The 27,500-nt window shown below is 33.3% G+C and overlaps 2 protein-coding genes across 2 annotated transcripts in view; both read right to left on the bottom strand.

The window, feature by feature from the left end:
• Positions 1-2,962, bottom strand: part of LOC137629398 (myogenesis-regulating glycosidase-like) — a 75,048-nt gene extending 72,086 nt beyond the window's left edge. The window contains exon 1 of the mRNA XM_068360641.1: positions 2,807-2,962. The gene's annotated coding sequence lies outside the window, so the exon portion shown is untranslated. The remainder of the gene's footprint in view (positions 1-2,806) is intronic.
• A 15,057-nt stretch (positions 2,963-18,019) lies between these two features.
• LOC137629397 (uncharacterized) lies at positions 18,020-22,811 on the bottom strand. The gene is made up of 4 exons (XM_068360639.1): positions 21,247-22,811; positions 20,278-20,390; positions 19,621-19,733; positions 18,020-18,913 (listed from the first exon to the last, which is right to left on the bottom strand). The coding sequence occupies exons 1-4, from the start codon at positions 22,013-22,015 to the stop codon at positions 18,484-18,486; spliced, it is 1,425 nt and encodes a 474-aa protein (XP_068216740.1). The 5' UTR covers positions 22,016-22,811; the 3' UTR covers positions 18,020-18,483.
• Between the last annotated feature and the right edge of the window lie 4,689 nt (positions 22,812-27,500).

The following is a 27,500-nucleotide window of genomic DNA, read 5'->3' as shown; positions in this document are numbered from 1 at the left end:
AACTGTGATGTATGGATCGGAGTTGTGGGGAATGAAAGTGATGGAGAGACAGAAATTGAATGTGTTTGAGATGAAGTGTCTAAGGAGTATGGCTGGTGTATCTTGAGTAGATATGGTTAGGAACGAAGTGGTGAGGGTGAGAACGGGTGTAATAAATGAGTTAGCAGCTAGAGTGGATATGAATGTGTCGAGGTAGTTTGGCCATGTTGAGAGAATGGAAAATGGCTGTCTGCTAAAGATGATGATGAATGCAAGAGTTGATGGGAAAAGTACAAGAGGAAGGGCAAGGTTTGGGTGGATGGATGAAGTGAAGAAAGCTCTGGGTGATAGGAGGATAGATGTGAGAGGCAAGAGAGAGTGCTAGAAATAGGAATGAATGGCGAGCGATTGTGACGCAGTTCCGGTAGGCCCTGCTGCTTCCTTCGGTGCCTTAGATGACTGCGGAGGTAGCAACAGTAGGGGATTTAGCATCATGAAGCTTCATCTGTGGTGGATAACGGGGTAGGGTGGGCTGTGGCACCCTAGCAGTACCAGCTGAACTCGGTTGAGTCCCTTGTCAGTCTGGTAGGAACGTAGAGGGTAGAGGTCCCCTTTTTGTTTTGTTTCATTTGTTAATGTCGGCTAACCCCCAAAATTGGGGGAAGTGCATTGGTATATGTATATATGTATCATTATTATTATTATTATTATTATTATTATTATTATTAGCTAAGGTACAAATCTAGTTGAAGAAAGCAGGATGATATAAGCTCAAGGGCTCCAACAAGGAAAATAGCCCAGAGAGGAAAGGAAATATGGAAACATGGAGGATTAGTGTCTGAGTGTAGCCTCAAGCAAGAGAACTCTAACCCAAGACAGTAGAAAAGCTAACTTGCAATAACTATGGCATTACCCACAATAGAGAACAAATTGAGAAGTGACAAAGATGCAGAATTAGATTTTAAAGAATAAGTCAATTAGAGAATATAAAGGCAAGTTAGGAAGGTATTTGAAACTGCGTTACTATAGATGTACAGGACCAGGAAAATCAGTTTTCTTAAAAGTTGATCATGAATGGCAGAGGTTAAAGACAGTGACATTACCCTAGCGCGGCAAACCCCTAGAGATTGACCATACATCCATATGATCAGTGCCCAAGACCCCTGTCCACCCAAGCTATGACCAGGGATCGCCAGGCAATGGCTGCTGATAACTCAACAGGTAATCGGCTCCTTCAAACCCAACATCTTTAGCTCACAAGAATGATGAGGCTGCAGGTACTACAAGAAGCTATCGAGCATGAATGGGTCTCGAACCCCACTCCAGCAAGTCGCCAGGCAGGGACTTTTCTAATAGACAATAGCAAAACCGAAGAAATAAGAAAAGCTTAAGAAGATATAAATCAGATAAAGTTGGGGGCCGAAGAAACGTTGAAAATACCCATAAATAATGTCTACAGTGACACATCTATGTTGCACTGACAGCTGTACACTCCCTTGGGGTCTTTTTAGCCAGTAATCCAATAACCTCATCCCTGGAAAAACCAGTCTGGTTCTGGAACCAATATCGCAGAACCAGAGGCTAGAATTATTCTTAGCTTTTTATGAAGTTGATACAAAAAGTGATTGTCCAGTTTGTTCCATATCAGGAATATATATAGTTGGCCAAATTGGAGTTTCGACCCAAGGCTTTTTTATGTTCCTTGGCAGGATTTATGTATTGGATTATTAATAACTGGGATTTAATCTGGGCTTTAATCTGGAATTTAATCTGGATTTAATCTGGGATTTAATCTGGATATAATCTGGGATTTAATCTGGGCTTTAATCTAGGCTTTAATCTGGACTTTAATCTGGAATTTAATCTGGATATAATCTGGGATTTAATCTGGATATAATCTGGGATATAATCTGGGATTTAATCTGGATATAATCTGGAATTTAATCTGGATTTAATCTGGGATTTAATCTGGATATAATCTGGGATTTAATCTGGGCTTTAATCTGGAATTTAATCTGGATTTAATCTGGAATTTAATCTGGATTTAATCTGGGATTTAATCTGGATTTAATCTGGGCTTTAATCTGAGATTCAATCTGAGATTTAATCTGGGATTTTCTCTGTATTATCTGTATTAGAGGATGATAAAATTAAAGGGATTTACAACATTAGCATATAAATTCATAACTGGGATTTAATCTTGGATTTTCTCTAATATATCAATTATAGGCTGATCAAAGTCAGGAGATTTGAAATATTAGAATACAAATAATAACTATGGTTTAAACTTGGACATTCTCTAATATCATATTTATCATAGGCTGATAAAATCAGGAGATTTAAAATATTAGAATGCAAATTAATAACTATGTTTTAAACTTGGACTTTCTCTAATATTATACTTATTATAGGCTGATCAAAGTTAGGAGATTTAAAACATTAGAATACAAATTAATAACTATGGTTTAAACTTGGACTTTCTCTAATATCATATTTATTATAGGCTGATCAAAGTCAGGAGATTTAAAATATTAGAATACTAATTAATAACTATGTTTTAAGCTTGGACTTTCTCTAATATCATATTTATTATAGGCTGACCAAAGTCAGGAGATTTAAGACATTAGAATACAAATCAATAACTATGGTTTAAACTTGGACTTTCTCTAATATCATAATTATTATATGCTTAGAAAATTAAAGGGATATAAAACATTACAATACAAATTATTGAAGACAATTAAGTGCCATAATAAATGTTATTTTCGATCACAGAACATTTATCTAAGACATACAGAAACAGTATATACATGCATAGTATACTCACCCATAAATACTTCACAGTTTTGACTGTTTAAATTAAAAATATTTGCAGGATAAAATAGGATAATCGTAAAGCAACCTTCCTCAACATCCCTTATTTATCCTGACTTCTGGATGCTGTGTCAGCATGGAATAATTATCCTTAATATCCACATCAAAGGCTTCCAAAGTGTAAACGTATTGGCGAGGTTCTGAAAGAGAAATTCATTTGTAGTTTTGCACTTAGATTGCTTTAGAGAATTAATTTGCTTATAAATAATAATAAACAGTTTAATACTTTGCATATGGTTAGTAATTCACAGTTTAATACTTTGCTTATGATTAATAATTTGCAGTTTAATACCTTGCTTATAATTGGTAATTCACAGTTTAATACTTTGCTTATAATTGATAATTCTCAGTTCAATACTTTGCTTATAATTAATAAGTCGTAGTTTAATACTTTGCTTATAATTGATAATTCACAGTTTAATACCCTGCTTATAATTGATAATTCACAGTTTAATACTTTACTTATAATTAATAATTCGCAGTTTAATGCTTTGCTTATAATTAATAATTCGCAATTTAATGCTTTGCTTATAATTAACAATTCGCAGTTTAATACTTTGCTTATGATTAATAATTCGCAGTTTAATACTTTGCTTATGATTAATAATTCGCAGTTTAATACTTTGCTTATGATTAATAATTCGCAGTTTAATGCTTTGCTTATAATTAATAATTCGCAATTTAATGCTTTGCTTATAATTAATAATTCGCAGTTTAATACTTTGCTTATGATTAATAATTCGCAGTTTAATACTTTGCTTATGATTAATAATTCGCAGTTTAATACTTTGCTTATAATTAATAATTCGCAGTTTAATACTTTGCTTATGATTAATAATTCGCAGTTTAATACGTTGCTTATAATTAATAATTCGCAGTTTAATACTTTGCTTATGATTAATAATTCGCAGTTTAATACTTTGCTTATAATTAATAATTCGCAGTTTAATACTTTGCTTACAACTAATAATTCGCAGTTTAATAAGAAAAAAAACTTCATGTTTGTATCATAATTTATTGAATATCATATTGATTTTGTCTCTTTCACTGTTGTAATTTATAGTTATAGTAGGATCGACTTTTTATGAATGGAGAAATATTTTATTGTAAATCATAAGGTAAATAAATAGATTATTCGCTAGTAATAATTCTTACTAAGATTTTTAATAATACTCTCTAGAACTTCGAATACTACTTGCTACAACCTTGAATAATATTTCCCAGACCTTTGAATAAATTCACTAAATAATACTCCCTAGAACTTTGAATAATACTCTCCAGAACATTGAATAATGCTCACTAGAACATTGAATAATACTCACAAGAAATATGAATAATATTCACTAGAACTTTGAATACCCCAAAGAAATTTTAATAATACTCTCGAACTTTGAATAATATTCACTAGAACCTTGAAGAATAATTCTTAGAACTTTGAATAATACTCTAGAACTTCGAATACTACCTGCTACACCCTTGAATAATATTTCTTAGACCTTTGAATAAATTCACTAAATAATACTCCCTAGAACTTTGAATAATACTCTCCAGAACATTAAATAATGCTCACTAGAACTTTGAATAATACTCACAAGAAATATGAATAATATTCACTAGAACTTTGAATACTCCAAAGAAATTTTAATAACACTCTCGAACTTAGAATAATAATCTATAGAGCTTTGAATAATATTCACTAGAATTTTGAAGATAATTCTTAGAACTTTGAATAATACTCTCCAGAGCTTTGAATAATACCCACTAGAAATTATAGTAATACTCAACAAAGCCTGGAATAACGATCACTAAAAACTTTAGAATAAAACACTCTAAAACTTTGAATAATAATCCTTAGAACTTTGAATAATACCCACTGACTAGAGTTTTGAATAATGCTCGCTAGAACTTTTGATAATGTCTTTTATAGCTTTGAATAATAATCAGAGCTTTGAATAATGCTCACTAACTTTGAATTATGCTCCCTAGAAATTTGAATACTTCCATCTAATACTCTCTAGAACGTTGAATAATTCCCTCCAATACTCTCTAGCACTTTGAATATTTCCTAGAACTTTGAGTAATCATCCCTAGAACATTGGATAAATATTTTATTCCCCAAGAGTAAAATCCAGAAAATTTCAAAACCTGTTGCTATGTGAGCAGCAGAAGTAATGCTTTATGACAGTCCAATTAAACTGTATATAAAAACGATACCGAAATTAAAGTCTTCATATCGTATTACCGTTAAAGTCTAAACAGCCTTTTAAGTTATTTTAGCATCCATAAACTAAATGGAAAATGGTCTCACTATAATAGTAAAAGACTTTCATGAAGTGGTTTTATATTTGTTCAGTAATGATATATATCCATGACTATCACCATTTTATATATTTCACGATTTATTGAAAGAATCTACGAAGTATTAAACAAGGTAAATGCGCTGTACTAACGTTCCCAAAATTGAGCATCTACCGACTGCCATTAATATTTTTTGTTGTTTTGTCAAGAACTGTTAGTTCTAAGAGGTGAAAAGTTTTCTAACCAAGAGACATTTCCATAGTAATAAACATTTCTCTAACATGCAAAAGCCTTTCAACGCTTCGGTACAACTAAGGGGATAAAGCCCGTACTCGCACTAACAAGTAAAACTCGAGAGGTTAGACAGTAGGACTAAATTAAGATAAATACATTCCTAAGTTATGGAGTGAATATTAATAAAAGATAGTTCTTCATAGTAAAACGAAGTACAGGAATAAGGCCTCTTTGAGTCATTTAAAGTCAGAAATGGCTCTAGAGAAACTTTACAAACCTGCATTTACTGCACTAACATAATAGGCAGTTTCGAAAATACTTATAACTTTCAGAAATAGTCAGGACGTGTCTCCAAAAGTTTTTCTTTCTCCACTTCCCCTTAAAAAGTATTTAGTACGTTAAGCCTGACAACAGGTCTTTGACATTGCCTTTTCTCTTGTGCCTCAGTTTCTCTTAAACTTTGTGGTAACCTTGTCATAACGCAAAAATTTTCATTATGCATCAATAATACTAAATAGGTTACTGTATGTTCTCTAAGCTCTTATCTCAGTTTCTCAAACTTGTTTATATTCGGCAGTCTCTCAATTCTTGAAGAAAGTTCACTATCCATAGAAACAGGCAATCAACTTCTACCATCACTTTAGTGAGAGAGAGAGAGAGAGAGAGAGAGAGAGAGAGAGAGAGAGAGAGAGAGAGATAGAGAGAGAGAGAGAGAGAGAGAAACCTTATTCAGAGCTAGATAGTAAACTTTAGGAAAGAATTTTTTCTTAGCTTGAATTTTAGTCGGAATGTTAAAAATGACTAAGTTGCCTCTTAAATGCTTTAGCGTTAGGTCAAGTTTAATCTTTAACTTGAAATCTCTATTACACTAAAGTTCATAAACTTTCAAACCATGGCATTTAACCTTTCACTGGGAAATTAGGCCACCGATTTCTTTAGAAGAGGAAACTTTTTAAGTACCTATTAGTTCCCCTCCCCATACTGAAGGAATGTACTTTTTATGTAAATATCTTTAGCATAAAGACCATTAGTTCTTCAAATCTATATGGATTATATACCATTAATGATATAAGATAAATCTTCAGGAAATTTGCGGCTAATATTTTTATGAATCTATGGCATTCCTTTATAATCTGATAGCACTATTTCCAATATAATTATGTGGTTAAGGCTCAAAAACTAATTTCAACCTTTAATTTTTTTTTCATATCCATCCATATATCCTGATGGAACAAGCTTTCATATAGTTAACCAACTTATTTCCTTTTCTCCCCGTGCTATTTTCCTTTTACCATTGGAGCCATTTTGCTGTTAGCAGCTTTCGTTTTGAACTAAGTTTCAGTTCAGCTAGTAATAATAGTTAATTTTATATCAATTCTAGAGTAATTCATTAAACCAAGCAGTAATATGATTTAAAAGCTTTATTACAAATATCTTTAAACTTTTAATATAAGGCCGAATAGGCATCAGCTACTATTAGTAGTGTTCGTATATGAAGATAAAGTTATTTACTTAAAATGTGAACATTAGTAGCTTTCTAAAGTTGTTAATTATATAGGTTAAAGTAAATTTCTTCACAGGTTATTTTACGTAAAAACCCCAAAGAGCTAGGTTACAAAAAATGGTAAACTCATTATCTCGTTTTCTATGAATTATAATTTAATTTTCATAACACATCAAGAGGCAAGCATAAAAGTCAAACTTCAGGCTGTACCAGACATTAAAACATAATGTACCAAAAATCCGAATTTATCAATCAGACTGATTAATGTAAAAAAAAAAAAAAATACATTGTTGATTAGGGATTTGTCGAAGGATATACACGTGTTTCCAGCTTAACCAAAGTTATTCAGAGATTTCAAAATGTAAAATTAAATCTGAAATTTGTTTCAAGTAATTGGATGGAGGATATCTTTAAACCAGTGGAGTTGCAAAACCGGATATTCGTGGTTCCAGGACCCTTCGCTCACCTCGTTCTAGAGTATTTCGAGTTATGACTAGTAGTTAAGTAATTTAGTTACTTATCAGTACTTTCATTTTCAAGACCATTGCTCCATTAATCAGTTTCCTGAAATATAAAGAGAGCCGGTAGAAAATTCATGGAATATCATTTGGTAAAATAATCTTTATATACAGTAAAAGAATTTAATATCTTATATGAGTTTAATCATAATTACTGAGTTTAATATCTTATAAGTTTAAAATCTTATAATTAAAGAGTTTAATATCTTATAATTAAAGAGTTTAATATCTTATAATTAAAGAGTTTAATATCTTATAATTAAAGAGTTTAATATCTTATAATTAAAGAGTTTAATATCTTATAATTAAAGAGTTTAATATCTTATAATTAAAGAGTTTAATATCTTATAATTAGAGAGTTTAATATCTTATAATTAATGAGTAATATCTTATAATTAATGAGTAATATCTTATAATTAAAAACAAACAACCATTATAAAATCTGCTTAACATTAAAACTAATTAGCCATGAGGAAGAGTTTTAAAAACAGTAAGGAAGAGAACTTAATTTGTAATATCAAGCTAATTCAAACCAATTTAGTTAGCTTATTATATAATGCAGAAGTTTGTATTTGCTTATCACGGAACAAATGCAGAAGTTTGCTTATCACGGAACAAATGCAGAAGTTTGCTTATCACGGAACAAATGCAGAAGTTTGCTCATCACGGAACAAATGCAGAAGTTTGCTCATCACGGAACAAATGCAGAAGTTTGCTCATCACGGAACAAATGCAGAAGTTTGCTCATCACGGAACAAATGCAGAAGTTTGCTCATCACGGAACAAATGCAGAAGTTTGCTCATCACGGAACAAATGCAGAAGTTTGCTCATCACGGAACAAATGCAGAAGTTTGCTCATCACGGAACAAATGCAGAAGTTTGCTCATCACGGAACAAATGCAGAAGTTGGCTCATCACGGAACAAATGCAGAAGTTTGCTCATCACGGAACAAATGCAGAAGTTTGCTCATCACGGAACAAATGCAGAAGTTTGCTCATCACGGAACAAATGCAGAAGTTTGCTCATCACGGAACAAATGCAGAAGTTTGCTCATCACGGAACAAATGCAGAAGTTGGCTTATCACGGAACAAATGCAGAAGTTTGCTTATCACGGGACATATGCAGAAGTTTGCTTATCACGGAACATAAGCAGAAGTTTGCTTATCACGGAACATAAGCAGAAGTTTGCTTATCACGGAACATAAGCAGAAGTTTGCTTATCACGGAACATAAGCAGAAGTTTGCTTATCACGGAACATAAGCAGAAGTTTGCATGTCGTATAGAACAAATTTAGAAGTTAGCTTATTGCATAGATCATAAAGACAAAATACAATAAAACATACCAGTTCGATGCTTGTGAAGTTTCTGAACTTCACAAGGTTGCTAATTACCCTAACACCTGAAAAAATCCCCTCCCATGCCCTGCTTCCCAAGTCTTAAGACCTGCGAAGCAGAGCATGGGAGGGGTCTCCACCCCCACCGGGGCACAGCCCCTGCAGGGGTGGAGAAAAAAAAAAGAAAAGTTGGTTTTGTGAAATCATTATTAAACACCTCACCTTATTTAACGATGAAAATCTTTGATTTATTATGTAAAGTGGAAGGTCGTCCAATTCTTGATATTCAATCAGGGTATCTTTGTAGAAGGCTTTATAATGTTAATCAGTATAGCTTGATTGTAGATAGTGTATCTGGTTTATATATCCGACCTGAAAGAAGTTTGAAATATTAGTTATTGTAAAAAAGAAAAAGATTAAAAAAAAAAATTGAAGCTTCCAACACTAAATCAAGCTATGAATTTTCTTTGACACTTAGTAAAAATTTATAAAAAAAGACCTCTAGGATTAAATATAGTTATTTAAATAAAAATCTTTAAATTAAAACTAGTAGAAAATAATCGAATACATCTAAAATCTCCAGTTATTGACAGAAATAAAACCATAATTCTGTCATGGTGCCTAAATCTGCATTAGACAAAACCTGAAAAAGATTAAATTTGAACTTGGATCAGACCCCTTACTTCAACTATTTCAGGCAGTATTGAGAGCAAATATTCATATATTGAAATTTTGATTACCACATTACTATTAAAAACAAACTTAATAGAATTAATAGATTTTCTGAAAACTGAAAACTTTTAAAGAAAATATAAAATTAATTTTGATTAATACACTTTCACTTGCACTTTAGTAAAAATTCAAACTTGAAATGAAAATGAAGTTTGAGGAATATATATATTTAATTTTTGAAATCAAGAGTAATACAAGGACGATCAAAACTAAACTACAGAAACACTTATCTTCAGCTGACTCTTGACGCAAACACTTTCCTCACGAACGTATTCATGGCGACTAGCAAACACAACTGTAACTCGGAAGTTCCATATTTCAGATATTATTAGATACTTGCACAAGCTTATTCACACAAACCGAAGAGCAATTCTCCAACGAAATCAGCTCAAACGTCGAAGGACACAATAACACCAACAGACTTCGAACGCAACGAAGTCAAACTTTGAGCCAAAATGGTTTATTTCCACCGAATTCAGTTTTCGCTGACGTCATCGCCAAGGACTGCAAAGTCGTCATAGTTTTTCAAGGACGCTTTAAACCACATCTAAATACATTCTCCGTTTTCTTTTTGAGGTTGGGTGGGGGGGGGGGGGGGAGGTGGCGGTTGTTGTTGTTGGGGAAAGTAAAGGAAATTTTGTTTCTCTTCGTCATGTAAACTACAGTCCTTTAATTAGCACTATAGTTTCATTGGGAAACTAAAATGAATTATTTAGAGATGTAGTAGACAATATCTTCCTTTTAAACCTTTTAGCTATTTTGCAACAATAAATTATAGTTTTTAGGTGGGGTTGGGGGAAAGTGAAGCCAATATCTTCCTTCTAAACTCTTTAGCTATTTTGCAATAATAAATTAGTTTTTTTTTTTTTTTTTTTTTTTTTTGTGCTGGGTTAGGGTAAACTAAAGCAAATTATTTGAATGTATATTTGAAAAATATATTCCTTCTAACTTCTCTAGCTATATTGCAACAATAAGTTATAGTGTTTTTTGGTGGGGCTGAGGGAAACTCAAAAGAACTGTTTGGAGATTTAGTAGGCGATATTTCCCTTCTAGGTTCTTCATCTATATTGCAACAATAAATAAAAGTTTTTGTTCGGTTGTGGGACACTAAAACGAGTTATTTGGATATTCAGAATACAATTTATCCATTCTCAGTTCTCTAAAGGAATTATATTGCAACAAGAAATCACTTAAATTCGACTTTTCCAAAACGATAATTTGAACTTAACGTTCACTGACACCAATGAACGATGCTACAATCTTTTTTTTAATGCAAATTTCTTCTCGAATGTCCACTCACAGACAGATACAAATGCCTGTATTAAATCAATTCGCACGAGTGATATATGCAGATCTCATTATTTGCATAATGGCAATAGATGTTGGGGCTTACAAACCGAGCTCTTTTACTAAATGGTAAGCATGTTCAGTATTTTTTTTAAATGGAAAGAGTTGCTATAATTGATTGTTGTTATATATGCATATGTTTTATGAAAACAAATTTATCAAAGATGTCTTATTTTATATATATATGTCTTCTTAAAGGATATTACTGAATGTTTACACAGATATATATATATATATATATATATATATATATATATATATATATATATATATATGTATATATATATGTATATATATATATATATATATATACATATATATATACATATATATATATATATATATATATATACATATATATGCATATATGTACATATATATATATATATATATATATATATATATATATATATATATATATATATATGTGTGTGTGTGTATGTGTGTATACAATCAAGTATATATATACATATATGTGTATATATGCGATGCATATATATATTTACATATATACAGACACAAACTCACATAAATGCTCACATATACACATACATAAGCCCATACAGTATATATATATATATATATATATATATATATATATATATATATATATGTATATATATATATATATATACATATATATATACATATATGTATATATATATATGTATATATATATATATATATATATATATATAAATGCATGTATATAGGTGATATTTGTGCGTACATGTGTGTGTATGCAAAATGAAATTTGGGTAGGTCCATATTAAGTATTACGTCTCAAATATTAAATTATAAATCCCTCAGGCAAAAAGTCATACGATATCTTTACACATTTAATTTTTGTTTCTTAATTTTCACTACCCTAGTTCACAATCTGAACAAATTTCCAAAATATGAACAATAACCTAAATAAGTCTCCTCATTTCCAATTAATTCTATTTACATAATCATTTCCTTTGATGGAGATATATCTAGATGATCGAGATAGTTTTATAATAGGAAGCCCCAAAAATGTCCTTCAATTTCAGCTACTGAAAGATGGGCTGTGGGCAATTTCTCAAGAAGTCCTTCATGATACGATGACTTCAAAGTGAAAATTGGGGGTCAGGGGTGTGGGGTGTGTGAAGGAGACCTTAGTGATTTGCCTTGGGTAACGTTAATGATCTCAATAGATATTTTGATATATCTGGGAATATATTTTTTATTGGGAATATCCAAAAAAATTTAATGTAGGTTTATGAGTGATAAGAAAAGATGGCTTTCGTAGTTCAATAGTTCTTGAACTGGAAATATGTTTTCTTTTTGAGTTTGGAAATCAAGTAATTTACGAAAAATACCAAAAAAGGAATTTTATAGTTCAATAGTTTTTGAAATGAAGTTAGTTCAAAATAATGTTTTTATATTATTTTTCAAATAATAAAGGTTTCATTTTGAAAAACAGAAATCAGAGGATGAAAGTATAGGCAGGTCTACCCAGAACGTCAAAATTACTTCTATACCATAATTATGTATCACATGATTACCAGAGCTTCTGCATAAGTTTGAGTGTGTGTGTGTATGTGTGTGTGTGTGTGTGTGTGTGTGTGTGTGTGTGTGTGAGCAATATACGTCACAGAGCTCAAATTAATCAGATGGTAAATTTAATCACATATCTATGAGGAAGTAATTTCTTCCTCCTACCACCTAGGGATCGATTTTAAGTTACTCGTATGTTATGTAAGACTGGTATAGATAACGAGAGAGAGAGAGAGAGAGAGAGAGAGAGAGAGAGAGAGAGAGAGAGAGAGAGAGAGAGAGAGAGAGAGATTCTCTCTCTATTTCCTCCCTTTTATATGACTTCGATGGAAGAAAATATTACGGGCCGCCGTTTGAAGTTCCCAAAAATATTCAGCAGATAGATCCCCTAAAGAGTCTAGTCCCTTTGTGAGATGCGACAGATGAGGTCGGAGAAGTTGGCCTTTGAAGAGGCGATGTAGTATCAAAAGCAAACACTTTTATGTCGATGTGATCCTCTAAGATTTAACAATCTAAGATGATGATATCTGTGTACTTCAAGCAACCCATTTAGCAGACAGCTTACGAATGTATTTTACGGATGTCTCAAAAAAAAAAAAAAAAAAAAAAAAAAAAAAAATCAATCGGAAATTCTCCGTAAAGATAAAATGTTCTCAGCTATATTTCAGTAATTTTTAGCCTACTTTGTTATTATCTTTTATGTGTTTTTGACCAAAATATCACTCCTTTACGTTAATATATACGTTTTAGAAACGGTAAATTCCTGGCAACATTTATTCCAGGATTTTTACTGTTTTTTACGGCAAAATTCTTAACAGTGTACAAGGTAAAATTCCTAATATAATTGACCAAATATCTAAATATCTTGATATGGTCTTCAAAACTTAAAAAATTGTTAACCTGAACAACTCGTTTATCAGAGTTGGATGTGATCCCAGATATACTTCGCCAACTCCAAAATAACTTCGTGGAAACAACAGATGGGAAGTTGAAATATTTTGGATAATGCACACCGTAAAAAATTGCCTAAAAAATGGTAAATGCCTGGAAACATTTAAGCCAGGAGTTTTACCGTTTTAAAAACGGATATATTGACGTAAAGGAGAGATATTACGGTCGCCAACCCGGAAAATATAGAAATAAAGTAAGATAAAATTACGGTCGCCTGTATTTTATTGAAATACGATTAATAATTATCACCTGTCCTCCTATGTCCTAGTTTGGGTAGAGAGGTACCAGCTGAATTATCACCATCCAGTACCTGTCCTCCTATGTCCTAGTTCGTGTAGAGAGGTACCAGCTTAATTATCACCATCCAGTTCCTGTCCTCCTATGTCCTAGTTTGTGTAGAGAGGTACCAGCTGAATTATCACCATCCAGTACCTGGTCCTCCTATGTCCTAGTTTGGGTAGAGAGGTACCAGCTGAATTATCACCATCCAGTACCTGGTCCTCCTATGTCCTAGTTTGGGTGGAAATGTGCCACCTGAATTATCACCATCCAGTACCTGTCCTCCTATGTCCTAGTTTGGGTAGAGAGGTACCAGCTGAATTATCACCATCCAGTACCTGTCCTCCTATGTCCTAGTTTGGGTAGAGAGGTACCAGCTGAATTATCACCATCCAGTACCTGTCCTCCTATGTCCTAGTTTGTGTAGAGAGGTACCAGCTGAATTATCACCATCCAGTTCCTGTCCTCCTATGTCCTAGTTTGTGTAGAAAGGTACCAGCTGAACTATCACCATCCAGTACCTGGTCCTCCTATGTCCTAGTTTGGGTGGAAATGTGCCACCTGAATTATCACCATCCAGTACCTGTCCTCCTATGTCCTAGTTTGTGTAGAGAGGTACCAGCTGAATTATCACCATCCAGTACCTGGTCCTCCTATGTCCTAGTTTGGGTGGAAATGTGCTACCTGAATTATCACCATCCAGTACTTGTCCTCCTATGTCTTAGTTTGGGTAGAGAAGTACCAACTGAATTATCACCATCCAGTACCTGGTCCTCCTATGTCCTGGTTTGTGTAGAGAGGTATCAGCTTAATTATCACCATCCAGTACCTGTCCTTCTATGTCCTAGTTTGGGTAGAGAGGTACCAGCTGAATTATCACCATCCAGTACCTGTCCTTCTATGTCCTAGTTTGGGTAGAGAGGTACCAGCTGAATTATTACCATCCAGTACCTGTCCTTCTATGTCCTAGTTTGTGTAGAGAGGTACCAGATGAATTATCACCATCCAGTACCTGTCCTTCTATGTCCTAGTTTGTGTAGAGAGGTACCAGCTGAATTATCATCATCCAGTACCTGGTCCTCCTATGTCCTGGTTTGTGTAGAGAGGTACCAGCTGAATTATCATCATCCAGTACCTGGTCCTCCTATGTCCTAGTTTGTGTAGAGAGGTACCAGCTGCATTATCACCATCCAGTACCTGTCCTCCTATGTCCTAGTTTGTGTAGAGAGGTACCAACTGAATTATCACCATCTAGTACCTGTCCTCCTATGTCCTAGTTTGTGTATAGAGGTATCAGCTTAATTATCATCATCCAGTACCTGGTCCTCCTATGTCCTGGTTTGGGTGGAAATGTGCCACCTGAATTATCACCAACCAATATCTGGTCCCTCTATGTCTTACTTTGGATGGAGAGGTGCCAGCTGAATTACTATTAGCCAGTGCCTGCTTCTCCGTGGTCTTACTTTGAGTAGAAACGAGTTTCATGCAAAATCTAAATGGTTTTAAAGTCCGGATGCATTTTAGAATTGCGCTAAGCTAATATGCTCAATGCGCATTTCACAAATTGAATCGAAACTCGGCATAGAGGCTGCGCGAACAAAGAACAAAATTAATCTACTCCATAGCAGGAAATTTTTATAAGCTAGAAATTCTGTTTTACCAACCAGCTCATATTCTGTGAATGGAATTTCGTGGAAAATACGAATTCACCCTTCGGCAGGGTGGAACTATACGAGTTTGGCTTCTGGATTTGCAATGAGGTTTTGAGAACTACGAGGGTTTTTAATTCACGGTTTGATTATTGCATTTCTTGGCCGGATGTGGGGAAATACTGCATTTATTAATAACGTGCATTGAAGCATGATGGAATTCTAGCTTGGTGAGAGCATTCACAATTGTGGTTTTTGAGATTATTAATAAATATTTCCTTCAAAAGACTCACAGATGAATAATGAAGAATCTCGTTTTCTTTGCTTTATACTGAATTGCTCTTGCGGAAGGAGGTTGAACAAAATTCACATATCTAAAGTCATGGATGAAGGTTAGTCATAAGAAGCGGATCTTTTAATTCACCAGAATTTAAAGCGTTTCTTATTCATTAAATTCTTCGTCTATTAATGATTTAAAGGGCGCTCATTAACGGCATAGGAAATGGACAGTGACATTGTCCTATCAAACAGAACAATGCCCTAAAGACTGACCATTAATATATATGATCAGCGCCTAAGCCCTCTCTCCACCCAAGATAGGACCAAGGAGGGCCAGGTAATGGCTGCTGATGACTCGGCAGATAGACCTATTGGCTCCCACAAACCTCCCATCCTTAACTCACAAGGATAGTACAGTTGCAGCGACCAAAGGAACTAACGAGCTTGAGTGAGACTCGAACTCTAGTCTGGCAATCACCAGGCACAAATGTTACCAACAGGACACCACTTGTGTCATTCTCGGAGGTTTTCCAAAGAGTTCCTTTTAACCCCGATATCTAGATCTGATTAATCATAGACATTTATTAGACCTTTTTGATATCTTGTTAATAATCCATGATTACTGCTTTGTAACATTTCCTCTGAGTCTCTGATATTCATTTTTGTGGGGAATTGTTTGAATAATTTTGTTTTCTTTAAACTCTATGATGCAATTTTCAAGGTAAATTTACCTTGAAAATTCAATAGTTCCTTTTTTTCTGAAAATATTGGTTAATTGATTGAGTCAAACTTTCATTTGATTGAAAGTTGTTTGTTTTAAAGAATTCAGTTCTCGTTTGGTTAAAAGTTGTCATAAAAATTGTTAATTCTCGTTTATAATCATCTTTTATTCTGATGTTTTAAATCCTTAACTATCTTTCACTGGAAATATAATATGTTTTTGAGCATTCCATCAGATGTAATTCTATTTTTCAATAATAAAATCATCTTGATGAAATTTGTCTTCAGAAAATTGAATCTTCAGAGGCAGTCTATTTCAAAATTCTGAACTCATCTGTCAGTGGATATTCAATTCTAAAAACTAAAGTAATTCAAATGATCAATTCAAATAAAAGCTCTTTATTTCTACATTATCCGAGTAACCGTTCAGTGTAACCCTTGCTTGAGGGTACACTCGGGCACACTTTCCTGTCCTATACTGTATATCTTCTTGTTATTTTTTAACCTTTTATAGTTTATATAAATGAAAGGTATATTTTAATGTTATTACTGTTCATGAAATATTTTATATTATTCATTACTTCTCTTGTAGTTTATTTCCTTAATTCGTTTCCACACTGGGTTATTTTTCACTGTTGGAGCCCTTGGGCTTATAGCATCTTGCTTTTCCAACTAGAGTTGTAGCTTAGCAAATAATGATAATAATAATAATAATAATAATAATAATAATAATAATAACAATATGACTTAAGTCTTCATAGTTTCCTATCCGAGGAAATTCTCTTCATTCAAATATCTCTATTTTTTTCTCTTGAGATAAAAGAAAACGGAACTCATGCAGATGTGTGCAGCATCCTTGATAAGCTCTCTTACTGATGCATTATTACCTCCAATCTCTCTCTCTCTCTCTCTCTCTCTCTCTCTCTCTCTCTCTCTCTCTCTCTCGAATATCTTGAGATCATGATACTCAATATGCAATGATTCTGGGAAGGAAGAGATTAGCATTGAGAAGGAAAGAAGGATTTTAAGTGACTTCCTCTCTAAGGATTTTACTTTGAAAATGATAACGTACTTAATATATGTATGTTTATTGCATGGGTTGTGGTATTATTATTATTATTATTATTATTATTATTATTATTATTATTATTATTATTATTATTATTATTATTATTATTATTATTACTTGCTAAGCTACAACTCTAGTTGGAAAAGCAAGATGCTATAAGCCCAAGGGGTCCAACAGGGAAAAATAACCCAGTGCGGAAAGGAAATAAGGAAATAAACTACAAGAGAAGTAAGGAACAATATAAAATATTTCATGAACAGTAATAAAATTATTACTGTTATTATTATTATTATTATTTTTATTATTATTATTATTATTACTTCTAGATACGCTACAACCAAAGTTGGAAAAGCAAGACGATATAAGCCCAAGGGTTCCAACAAGGAAAAATAGCCCAGTGAGGAAAGGAAATAAGGAAATAAATAAATGATATGAGAAATAATGAATAATTAAAATAAAATATCTTAAAAACAATAACAATATCTAGCAATCTGTTGAACGGGTGTTCAAGACCCGGGAAAGCTCAATAGTTTCTTTAAGTGTATGCTACCTCACTATCCTTGTGAATAAGGGATACGGGATTTAGGGTAGCCTAAGAGTCTACCTGCTGCATAACCAGCAGCCATTGTCTGGCCCTCCCTGGTCCTATTGGATGCTAATCATATGTATATATGGTCAGTCTCTAAGGTATTCTCCTGTCTTGTTTATACATTCTACTAGTGTAGCTTTGGTAACACTTTCTTGCCAAATTGTTCATATTTGTAACTGTTTATATATGAACAGAGTAATTACATAAATTCCTTTTAATATTTATTATTTCCTATGTATGTATCTGTAGACTTTTTTTATCAAGCTTACAAAATATCAAATGGTAGAAGCCTGTTGATTTATTCTGTGAAAGTTACGATAAAATAAATCGAAAAGTTTCTATTCAGCCAATGATTTTTAAGTTTTCTTTTCATCCCTGAAGGGATATTGGAATTCTAAAGGGAAATGCAGTCGCTTCCTTCCACTCATCTGAGTTGGGTCAGTTTGCTTCAAGCAAACAATATCCATTTTATTACTTTCCTGCTTAAGAAAATCAACATTGAAAAAAAAGCAGATCTTTATTAAAGAGGAAATCACCGAATGTCATGAGTTCATTTCTTCACGAGAAAAAAGAATTCTCATATTACCCTTAGAATAATTTATTCAACACAATAACCTTCTTGAATTCTTGATAACTCTAAAAGCTGTATTACTGCTAGCGAATAGTTTCAGGCGAGGATTGTGTAATGGCGTCGCATTGGGTCCATAAACAGCAGATAATCTGGAATTTAGTGCCAGTGTTCGTTCAGCCTTAGCCTTCATCTGTGTTTCTGCAGCAGCATCCATCGAACGCGATCCATCGATAGCGTAATGCTCGCCCCTGTCGGAGTCAGGCACTTGTGGCGGTAACGAGGTAGAATCCGGACCGGTTGGAAACCGACCTGCGTTCGCCTTGATTACTGACTCTGTCTTTGGTGGAGAGATTTTCTGGTTTTGATGGCTAAGACCTCTGGTGCTTGGACGAGCTGGCTGCCGGGCTTTGATGTGATGTGCCGTCCACATGTGGCGGGTCAAGGCGTCTGATCTTGTGTAGCTGCAAAAAAAAAAAAAAAAAAAAAATAATTAAATGAATAAATAAGTAAATAAAAAAAAATGAGATAAAAAGGATTTCAATCCACAAGCCATGGATGAGAATTAACTTAAAGGTAATTCGTTAAAAAAAATTTGGGTGAGAATCACTATAAAGGTATTATTATTATTATTATTATTATTATTATTATTATTATTATTATTATTATTATTATTATTATTATTATTATTAGTTAAGCTACAACCTTATTATTATTATTATTATTATTATTATTATTATTAGTTAAGCTACAACCTTATCATTATTATTATTATTATTATTATTATTATTAGTTAAGCTACAACCTTATTATTATTATTATTATCATTATTGTTATTATTATTATTATTATTATTATTATTATTATTATTATTATTACTAGTTAAGCTACAACCTTATTATTATTATTATTATTATTATTATTATTATTATTAGTTAAGCTACAACCTTATTATTATTATTATCATTATTATTATTATTATTATTATTATTATTATTAGTTAAGCTACAACCCTAGTAGGAAAAGCAGGCTGATATAAGCCCTAGGGCTCCAACAGGGAAAAATAGCCTAGTGAGGAAAGGAAACAATGAAATAAATAAACTACACAAGAATCAATGCATAACTAGTAATATGATTAGTATCCTTGAAGCCAACATAATAAATGCTTTACCTATGAACACATCCCTGCAAAGGACAACGGTAGGTACGTTTGGCGTGAGTTGGCAAGTGGGTCCTCTGATGCTTGGCCAAATGGTCTCGTCTTACGAAACCCCGGTTACAAAGCTGGAAGAAATTTGAATTACTTTTTTTATTAAACTACAAAATAAAACAATATTTTTGACTGGGGAAGAACTGGCTTTAATGAATGACGTTAATTAATATGTGATTTGTTACTCTTATTGTTAGCCAAGCTACAACCCTAATTGGAAAAGCAGAATTCTATTTGGAGTATATTTTTTTATTAACTTGAGAAACAAGATCATATTATTTTGCTGGAAAAAAACCTGTCATTACAAAATAAAACAATATTTTCGGCCGGGGAAGAACTGGCTTTAATGAATGACGTTAATTAATATGTGATTTGTTACTCTTATTGTTAGCCAAGCTACAACCCTAATTGGAAAAGCAGAATTCTATTTGGAGTTTAAAGAAATAAATAAACTACAAGACACGTAATGAATAATTGAAATAAAATATTTCAAGAACAGTAACAACATCAAAACGGAACCATATTCTAAAATATTTATACGCAGTATAATTGCGAAATAAATATTTATACCAGCCATAATAAAAGTCTATAACAGGAAGAAAACTTCTAAAAACTGACCTGGCATATAAAGGGTTTCTGTCCTGTGTGAATTCTGACATGTCTAGCTAGCTCCTCGTTCCTTTGAAAAGCTCTCCCGCAACTGGGGTGCGGACAAGGATAAATTTTACTACCTGAAAATAAGAAGTTGTTTTCAATCATTTGCCCAGAAAATATTTTATAATTTCATTTATTTTTATACGTTGACACAGGTTTTTTATTTTAGTTTTTTTTTTAGTTTTATATAACATTTTGCAAGTAATTCATCTAAATCATAAGTAAATACTTTATATTGAAATCTATTTTTATGTTGACACATAGGCTCTAATACTTTTTAGTTTTGTATAACATTTTATAAGCAATTCATCTAAATTATAAGTAAATACTTTATATTGTAATCTATTTTTATGTTGACACATAGGCTCTAATACTTTTTAGTTTTATATAATATTTTATAAGTAATTCATTATTTAAAATTTCAAGTAAATATTTTATAATCTAAACTATTTTTTTTTCTGTGTTGACGCATATGTTCTCTTACTTTTTAGTTTTATATAACATTTTAAGGAAATTCATCCTTTAAAACTTTAACCAAATATTCTATAATGTAATACACTTTTCTATGTTGACACATAGATTCTCTTAATTTTTAGTTTTATATAACGTTTTATAAGTAATTCATCTAATTTTTGATCAAATATTCCATAATGTAATCTACTTTTCTATGTTGACGCATACATGCGTTTTCATACTTTTTAGTTTTATATAAATTCTTGTAAATAATTCATCTTTTAAAATTTAAGTAAATACTCTATAAACTAATCTATTTTTCTATGATGACACATAAATTATTATACATTTAAGTTTTATATAACTTTTTATAAGTAATCCATACTTTTCACATTTAAGTAAAATGGGATTTATGTAGTAAATAGGATTAACAAGACTAAAATATAAGTAAAGAAAACGACGTTGAGTAAGTTTTTTTACCTTCTCTAGAAATTTGGTTATTTTCACCACCAAAATTAATATGACTTTCTGTGTAAACGTTTCTACTAAACGCTCCCTGAGGAACATTTCCCCTTAGATAATCAGCTCCGTTCAACAGCATCAGACGTGGGATGCTGTAAACAGTCAATTTCTTCGCTTTTTCACTTCGAAAAGGACTTCGGAAAGTCGCCTCGTTTATTTTCACTTGGTGTCTCATGGCGGGGTTCGTCCAAGAAACTCTGGTCTGCCAGTCGACGAGCGTTCGCGTCGTGCACGAACAGTTACCTTCGAATTCGCTGAACGGACCGTTCGTTAACGCGAAAAAGCCATTCGTACAGCACAGGAGTTGGTCATGAACGCTTTTCTCTAAAAATGGAGAGGCTGTATGTTTGGTAGCTATTTTCTGTTGACTGTCTTCGTCTTCTGAACGCGACTTCTGTTCACAAATGTTTATATGTAGGTTCGGATTTTCAGGGAAAGGCGCCGTTCCTACGGTCGACAATGGGCTGTCGGACGAGTGATATCCGTGATCCTCTTCATCGTCGTTCGAAATCTCTTGAGATGTTTCGGAACTTTTTGTTATTCGAGAATAAGATGACTTTTCACTTCGATAGAAATCGTCAGGTGTTGGCAACTGAGCTTCCCAAAGAGAGGGATACTCATTGACCTTTGGATAATCATTTGCAAACGCCACGGAAGCTCTGTCATTCATATTTAAGGCTGAAAACGCTCTCGTGTACATATCCAACAACAAGGATTTGCTTATCATCAAATATGTCAACAAAAGGAGCGATTGATTTTACGAAACATAGAATGCTTTTAAAGACTTAACCGATATATTTTCTTTACATTATATTGTATCTACAATAGAGTATATGTTTGATTTACTGTCTGTTTAATGCGCTACCAATCACTGAAACTTAAAATAAGCCCGGATGTCTCAAGGCACCAGCATGTGAATTTTCAATGTATTGATCAGCACATACGATAGATTGCCAATAGACTAACTACCAGCATGCGAATTTTCAATGTATTGACCAGCACATACGATAAATTGCCAACTGACTAACTACCAGCATGCGAATTTTCAATGTATTGATCAGCACATACGATAGATTGCCAACTGACTAACTACCAGCATGCGAATTTTCAAAGTATTGACCAGCACATACGATGAATTGCCAACTGACTAACTACCAGCATGCGAATTTTCAATGTATTGATCAGCACATACGATAGATTGCCAACTGACTAACTACCAGCATGCGAATTTTCAATGTATTGATCAGCACATACGATAGATTGCCAACTGACTAACTACCAGCATGCGAATTTTCAATGTATTGATCAGCACATACGATAGATTGCCAACTGACTAACTACCAGCATGCGAATTTTCAAAGTATTGACCAGCACATACGATAAATTGCCAACTGACTAACTACCAGCATGCGAATTTTCAAAGTATTAACCAGCACATACGATGAATTGCCAACTGACTAACTACCAGCATGGGAATTTTCAAAGTATTGTCCAGCACATACGATGAATTGCCAACTGACTAACTATACTACTCCATATGCACGTCAAACCTTTGATAACAACCATTTCATCTGATGGGCGGGACTGTAGTCTTATCAAATTATTATTATTATTTTTTTTTTAAATCAAGTGGTTCATTGTGTTCCACAAATATCTTTACTGATAGTAGGTAAAAAGCTCTCCATTCCTCCCACCGCAATCTATCTGATCTCGTCTCTTGGTTTTTTTTTTTTTTTTTTTTTTTTTTATCTCCAGCTCATCTCCTTTGTTTCATTTCCTGTTGATGATAAACTCGGTTTAGCACGTTCAGGTGACATATATGGAGACTAATCATGCTATTTTTTTCTTTATGAAGAGGATATTTATTTTTCATTTTATAGTTTTTACAAAAGTTCTTATACATTTTACATGGGACTGGATGGCATACATAAGTTTTCAACTACGGTTAATAGAGTTAAAATTGATGAATAATTGAATAAAAAAGGAGGAACTATGAGGTGCATTATTATTATTATTATTATTATTATTATTATTATTATTATTATTATTATTAACTAAGTTACAACCCTAGTAGGAAAAGCAGGAATGGTATGAACCCAAGGGCTCCAACAGGGAAAATATCCCAGTGAGGAAAGGGAATAAACAGATTGATTAGTGTGCCTGAGTGTACCCACAAGCAAGGGACAGACTGAAAGCAAATATGCAAACATTACTCAAAAAGGATTTTACGTTATCAAAGATAGAAAAAAAAAATTATGCATCATACAGTTTCATCTCGTAAAAACTATAAATATATGTATAAATCGGAGAGAATTTATTACATGTAAATAAATTATGAAAAATTGCCTGGGTTTTGAATGAATATGTGTTATTATTATCATATTATAAATTCCCAAGCTACAACCCTAGTTGGAAAAGCAAGATGCTATAAGCCCAGGGGCTCCAACAGGAAAAATAGCCCAGTGAGGAAAGGAAATGAGGAAAAATAAAGTATTTTAAGAAGAGTAACATAAAAATAAATATCTATATGTATATAAGTATCTATGATAAATGATCTTCCTTTTTTATAAACCTTTGATGTTATAATCGTAGCAATCTATAATATATGCTTTATAGCATGAAAAGTACATCACAAAATATCAATTTCTCTATTGGGTATTTATAGATTATATCTACTTGACAATAAAGTAAGTTTCTTGGAAAACCAGAAGCTTAAACAGATATAACAATTGTCCCATTGTTAAGACCCAGTGCTTACATTATACACCCGCCTCTCTCTCTCTCTCTCTCTCTCTCTCTCTCTCTCTCTCTCTCTCTCTCTCTCTCTCTCTCTCTCTCTCTCTCTCTGTAATAAGCACGTGCGAACTATGCCTGAAATCTTTTAATTTGACATATCTTTATAGAAATATTCTCTCTCTCTCTCTCTCTCTCTCTCTCTCTCTCTCTCTCTCTCTCTCTCTGTTAATAAGCACGTGCGAACTATGCCTGAAATCTTTTAATTTGACATATCTTTATAAAAATATTCTCTCTCTCTCTCTCTCTCTCTCTCTCTCTCTCTCTCTCTCTGTCATAAGCACGTGCGAACTATGCCTGAAATGTCATAATTTGACATATCTTTATAGAAATATTCTCTCTCTCTCTCTCTCTCTCTCTCTCTCTCTCTCTCTCTCTCTCTCTCTCTCTCTCTCTCTCTCTCTGTCATAAGCACGTGCGAACTATGCCTGAAATGTCATAATTTGACATATCTTTATAGAAATATTCTCTCTCTCTCTCTCTCTCTCTCTCTCTCTCTCTCTCTCTCTCACTCTCTCTCTCTCTCTCTCTCTGTCATAAGCACGTGCGAACTATGCCTGAAATGTCATAATTTGACATATCTTTATAGAAATATTCTCTCTCTCTCTCTCTCTCTCTCTCTCTCTCTCTCTCTCTCTCTCTCTCTCTGTCATAAGCACGTGCGAACTATGCCTGAAATGTCATAATTTGACATATCTTTATAGAAATATTCTCTCTCTCTCTCTCTCTCTCTCTCTCTCTGTCATAACCACGTGCGAACTATGCCTGAAATCATTTTAATTTGACATATCTTTATAGAAATATTCTCTCTCTCTCTCTCTCTCTCTCTCTCTCTCTCTCTCTCTCTCTCTCTCTCTCTCTCTCATAAGCACGTGCGAACAATGCCTGAAATATTATTTATCAAATCCGTATAAAATTTCTCTCTCTCTCTCTCTCTCTCTCTCTCTCTCTCTCTCTCTCTCTCTCTCTCTCTCTCTCTCTCTCTCTCTCTCATAAGCACTTGCGAACAATGCCTGAAATACTATTTGTCAAATTCGTATAAATTTTTTTTTTCTCTCTCTCTCTCTCTCTCTCTCTCTCTCTCTCTCTCTCTCTCTCTCTCTCTCTCTCTCTCTGTTGTAAGCACGTGCGAACTATGCCTGAAATATTATTTATCAAATCCGTATAAAATTGCTCTCTCTCTCTCTCTCTCTCTCTCTCTCTCTCTCTCTCTCTCTCTCTCTCTCTCTCTCTCTCATAAGCACGTGCGAACAATGCCTGAAATATTATTTGCCAAATCCGAATAAAAATTCTCTCTCTCTCTCCTCTCTCTCTCTCTCTCTCTCTCTCTCTCTCTCTCTCTGTTGTAAGCACGTGCGAACTATGCCTGAATATTATTTATCAAATCCGTATAAAATTTGCTCTCTCTCTCTCTCCTCTCTCTCTCTCTCCTCTCTCTCTCTCTCTCTCTCTCTCTCTCTCTCTCCCCTTCATACAAGTGCACCAACATACGTAATGCAGACAGGTACTCGAACACCCAAGAAGGTCGAGAGATAAATGTGGAGGGAGGCAAAACGCCAGTGAATCTTATCTCTCAATGTGTTTTCTTTGTCCACGTGCCAGATAACAGAGAGATAATTCGTGGAACCAAATGCTGAGACAAAGGTTAGTTTTTTTTTTTAAAGGACACAGCACACACTGCAATTCAATGTCTGGTTTATTGTCCCACTTCAAAATAACGCCCCCACTTACTTGTATGATGTTCGGGACTTTTTTTTTATCGGAGATTTTTTGTTTTGTTTTGTGATGAGTGATGTATATACCTTACCATTCTAGAAATTTTACTGTTTTCGGTTTGTTGTAAGTAATGAGATATTGTCTTTGTGCGTATATATATATATATATATATATATATATATATATATATATATATATATATATATATATTTATTATATAAATATATATATATATATATATATATATATATACATATATAACGACTTAGGAAATCTAACCGAAGCTCTTTGCGTCAATAGGCTTAGGAAGAGATGATGATGATGACGATGATGATGTTTATACATATAGTCTAAAACTTGCTCTTTATTACATAGGAGAGATGAACTGTTCAATAGCTATTTTGTGTCTATCCAAACTGAGGTTCGTCTTGTAAACATAGTTATGATAGATAATTAGATTAATGTTATGTATATCTTTGTCCTATTCCAAAATAGAAGGGTCTTTTTGAATTGAAATAATAATCCAAAGTATGTTATTTACAGGAGCCGACGAAGTAAGCATTCAAGCAGGACAAATTAATCGTATGAATTCGTTTCATATCTGAGCTTGTATGTAAAGCAAGCTATCATTGATTACTTTATAGCTGTGCTTATATATATCCATATATCAAATAATAACTACAAGTGGGACAAAAGCAAATGCAGGACAAAGGTCTCAGACATGTTCTTATTCATGTCTGGAGTTTGGTAATTTTCATCACCACGCCGGCCACTGCTGATTGACAACGGTGGGGGATTTCTGTTTGATCAATCACAGCAAACCAACCTAGTATGGGTGACCCTGATTCGTACAGCTTTGCTGGTCATGGCAGTACACAAAACCCTTCCACCATGTTGAGGTATCGCCCACTCAGAAACTGCAATCTATACAGAAACCCTTCCACCATGTTGAGGTCATCCCCACTCAGAAACTGCAATCTATACACAAACCCTTCCACCATGTTGAGGTATCCCCACTCAGAAACTGCAATCTATACAGAAACCCTTCCACCATGTTGAGGTATCCCCACTCAGAAACTGCAATCTATACAGAAACCCTTCACCATGTTGAGGTATCCCCACTCAGAAACTGCAATCAATACACAAACCCTTCCACCATGTTGAGGTATCCCACTCAGAAACTGCAATCTATTCAAACCAGACATTAAATCAGATCCAATTCCTTTTGTTCTCTTGGTTGAAAGTACACTCGCTCACACTATTCTATCTTATTTTCTCTTCCACTTGTTTTGTTAAAAGTTTTTTATATTTTATATATTTATTTTGATGTTGTTACTGTCCTTAAAATAATTTTTACTTTCCTTGTTTCCTTTCCTCACTGGGCTATTTTCACTGTTGGAGCCCCCTGGGCTTGTAGCATCCCTGCTTTTCCAACTAGGGTCGTAGCTTAGTTAAATAATAATAATAATAATAATAATAATAATAATATTAATCATAATAATGATAATAATAATAATAATAATAATAATAATAATAATAATGATAATGATGATGATGATGATATCAAAAACAGGTCAAAGATTAAGTTTAGCAAAGCTTGTTATTCTGGAGACCTCAAAGTCAATAACAGTGGTATGAAGATCTAACTCATGATGAACAAAGGAGTTCTTATATATCTGCATCTAGTTGGCGTAACAGAGGCG

The sequence above is a fragment of the Palaemon carinicauda genome, chromosome 37 (genome assembly GCF_036898095.1).
Source record: "Palaemon carinicauda isolate YSFRI2023 chromosome 37, ASM3689809v2, whole genome shotgun sequence".
In the NCBI taxonomy this organism is placed as follows: Eukaryota; Metazoa; Arthropoda; class Malacostraca; order Decapoda; family Palaemonidae; genus Palaemon; species Palaemon carinicauda.
This window is presented reverse-complemented; position numbering and strand designations above follow the sequence as displayed.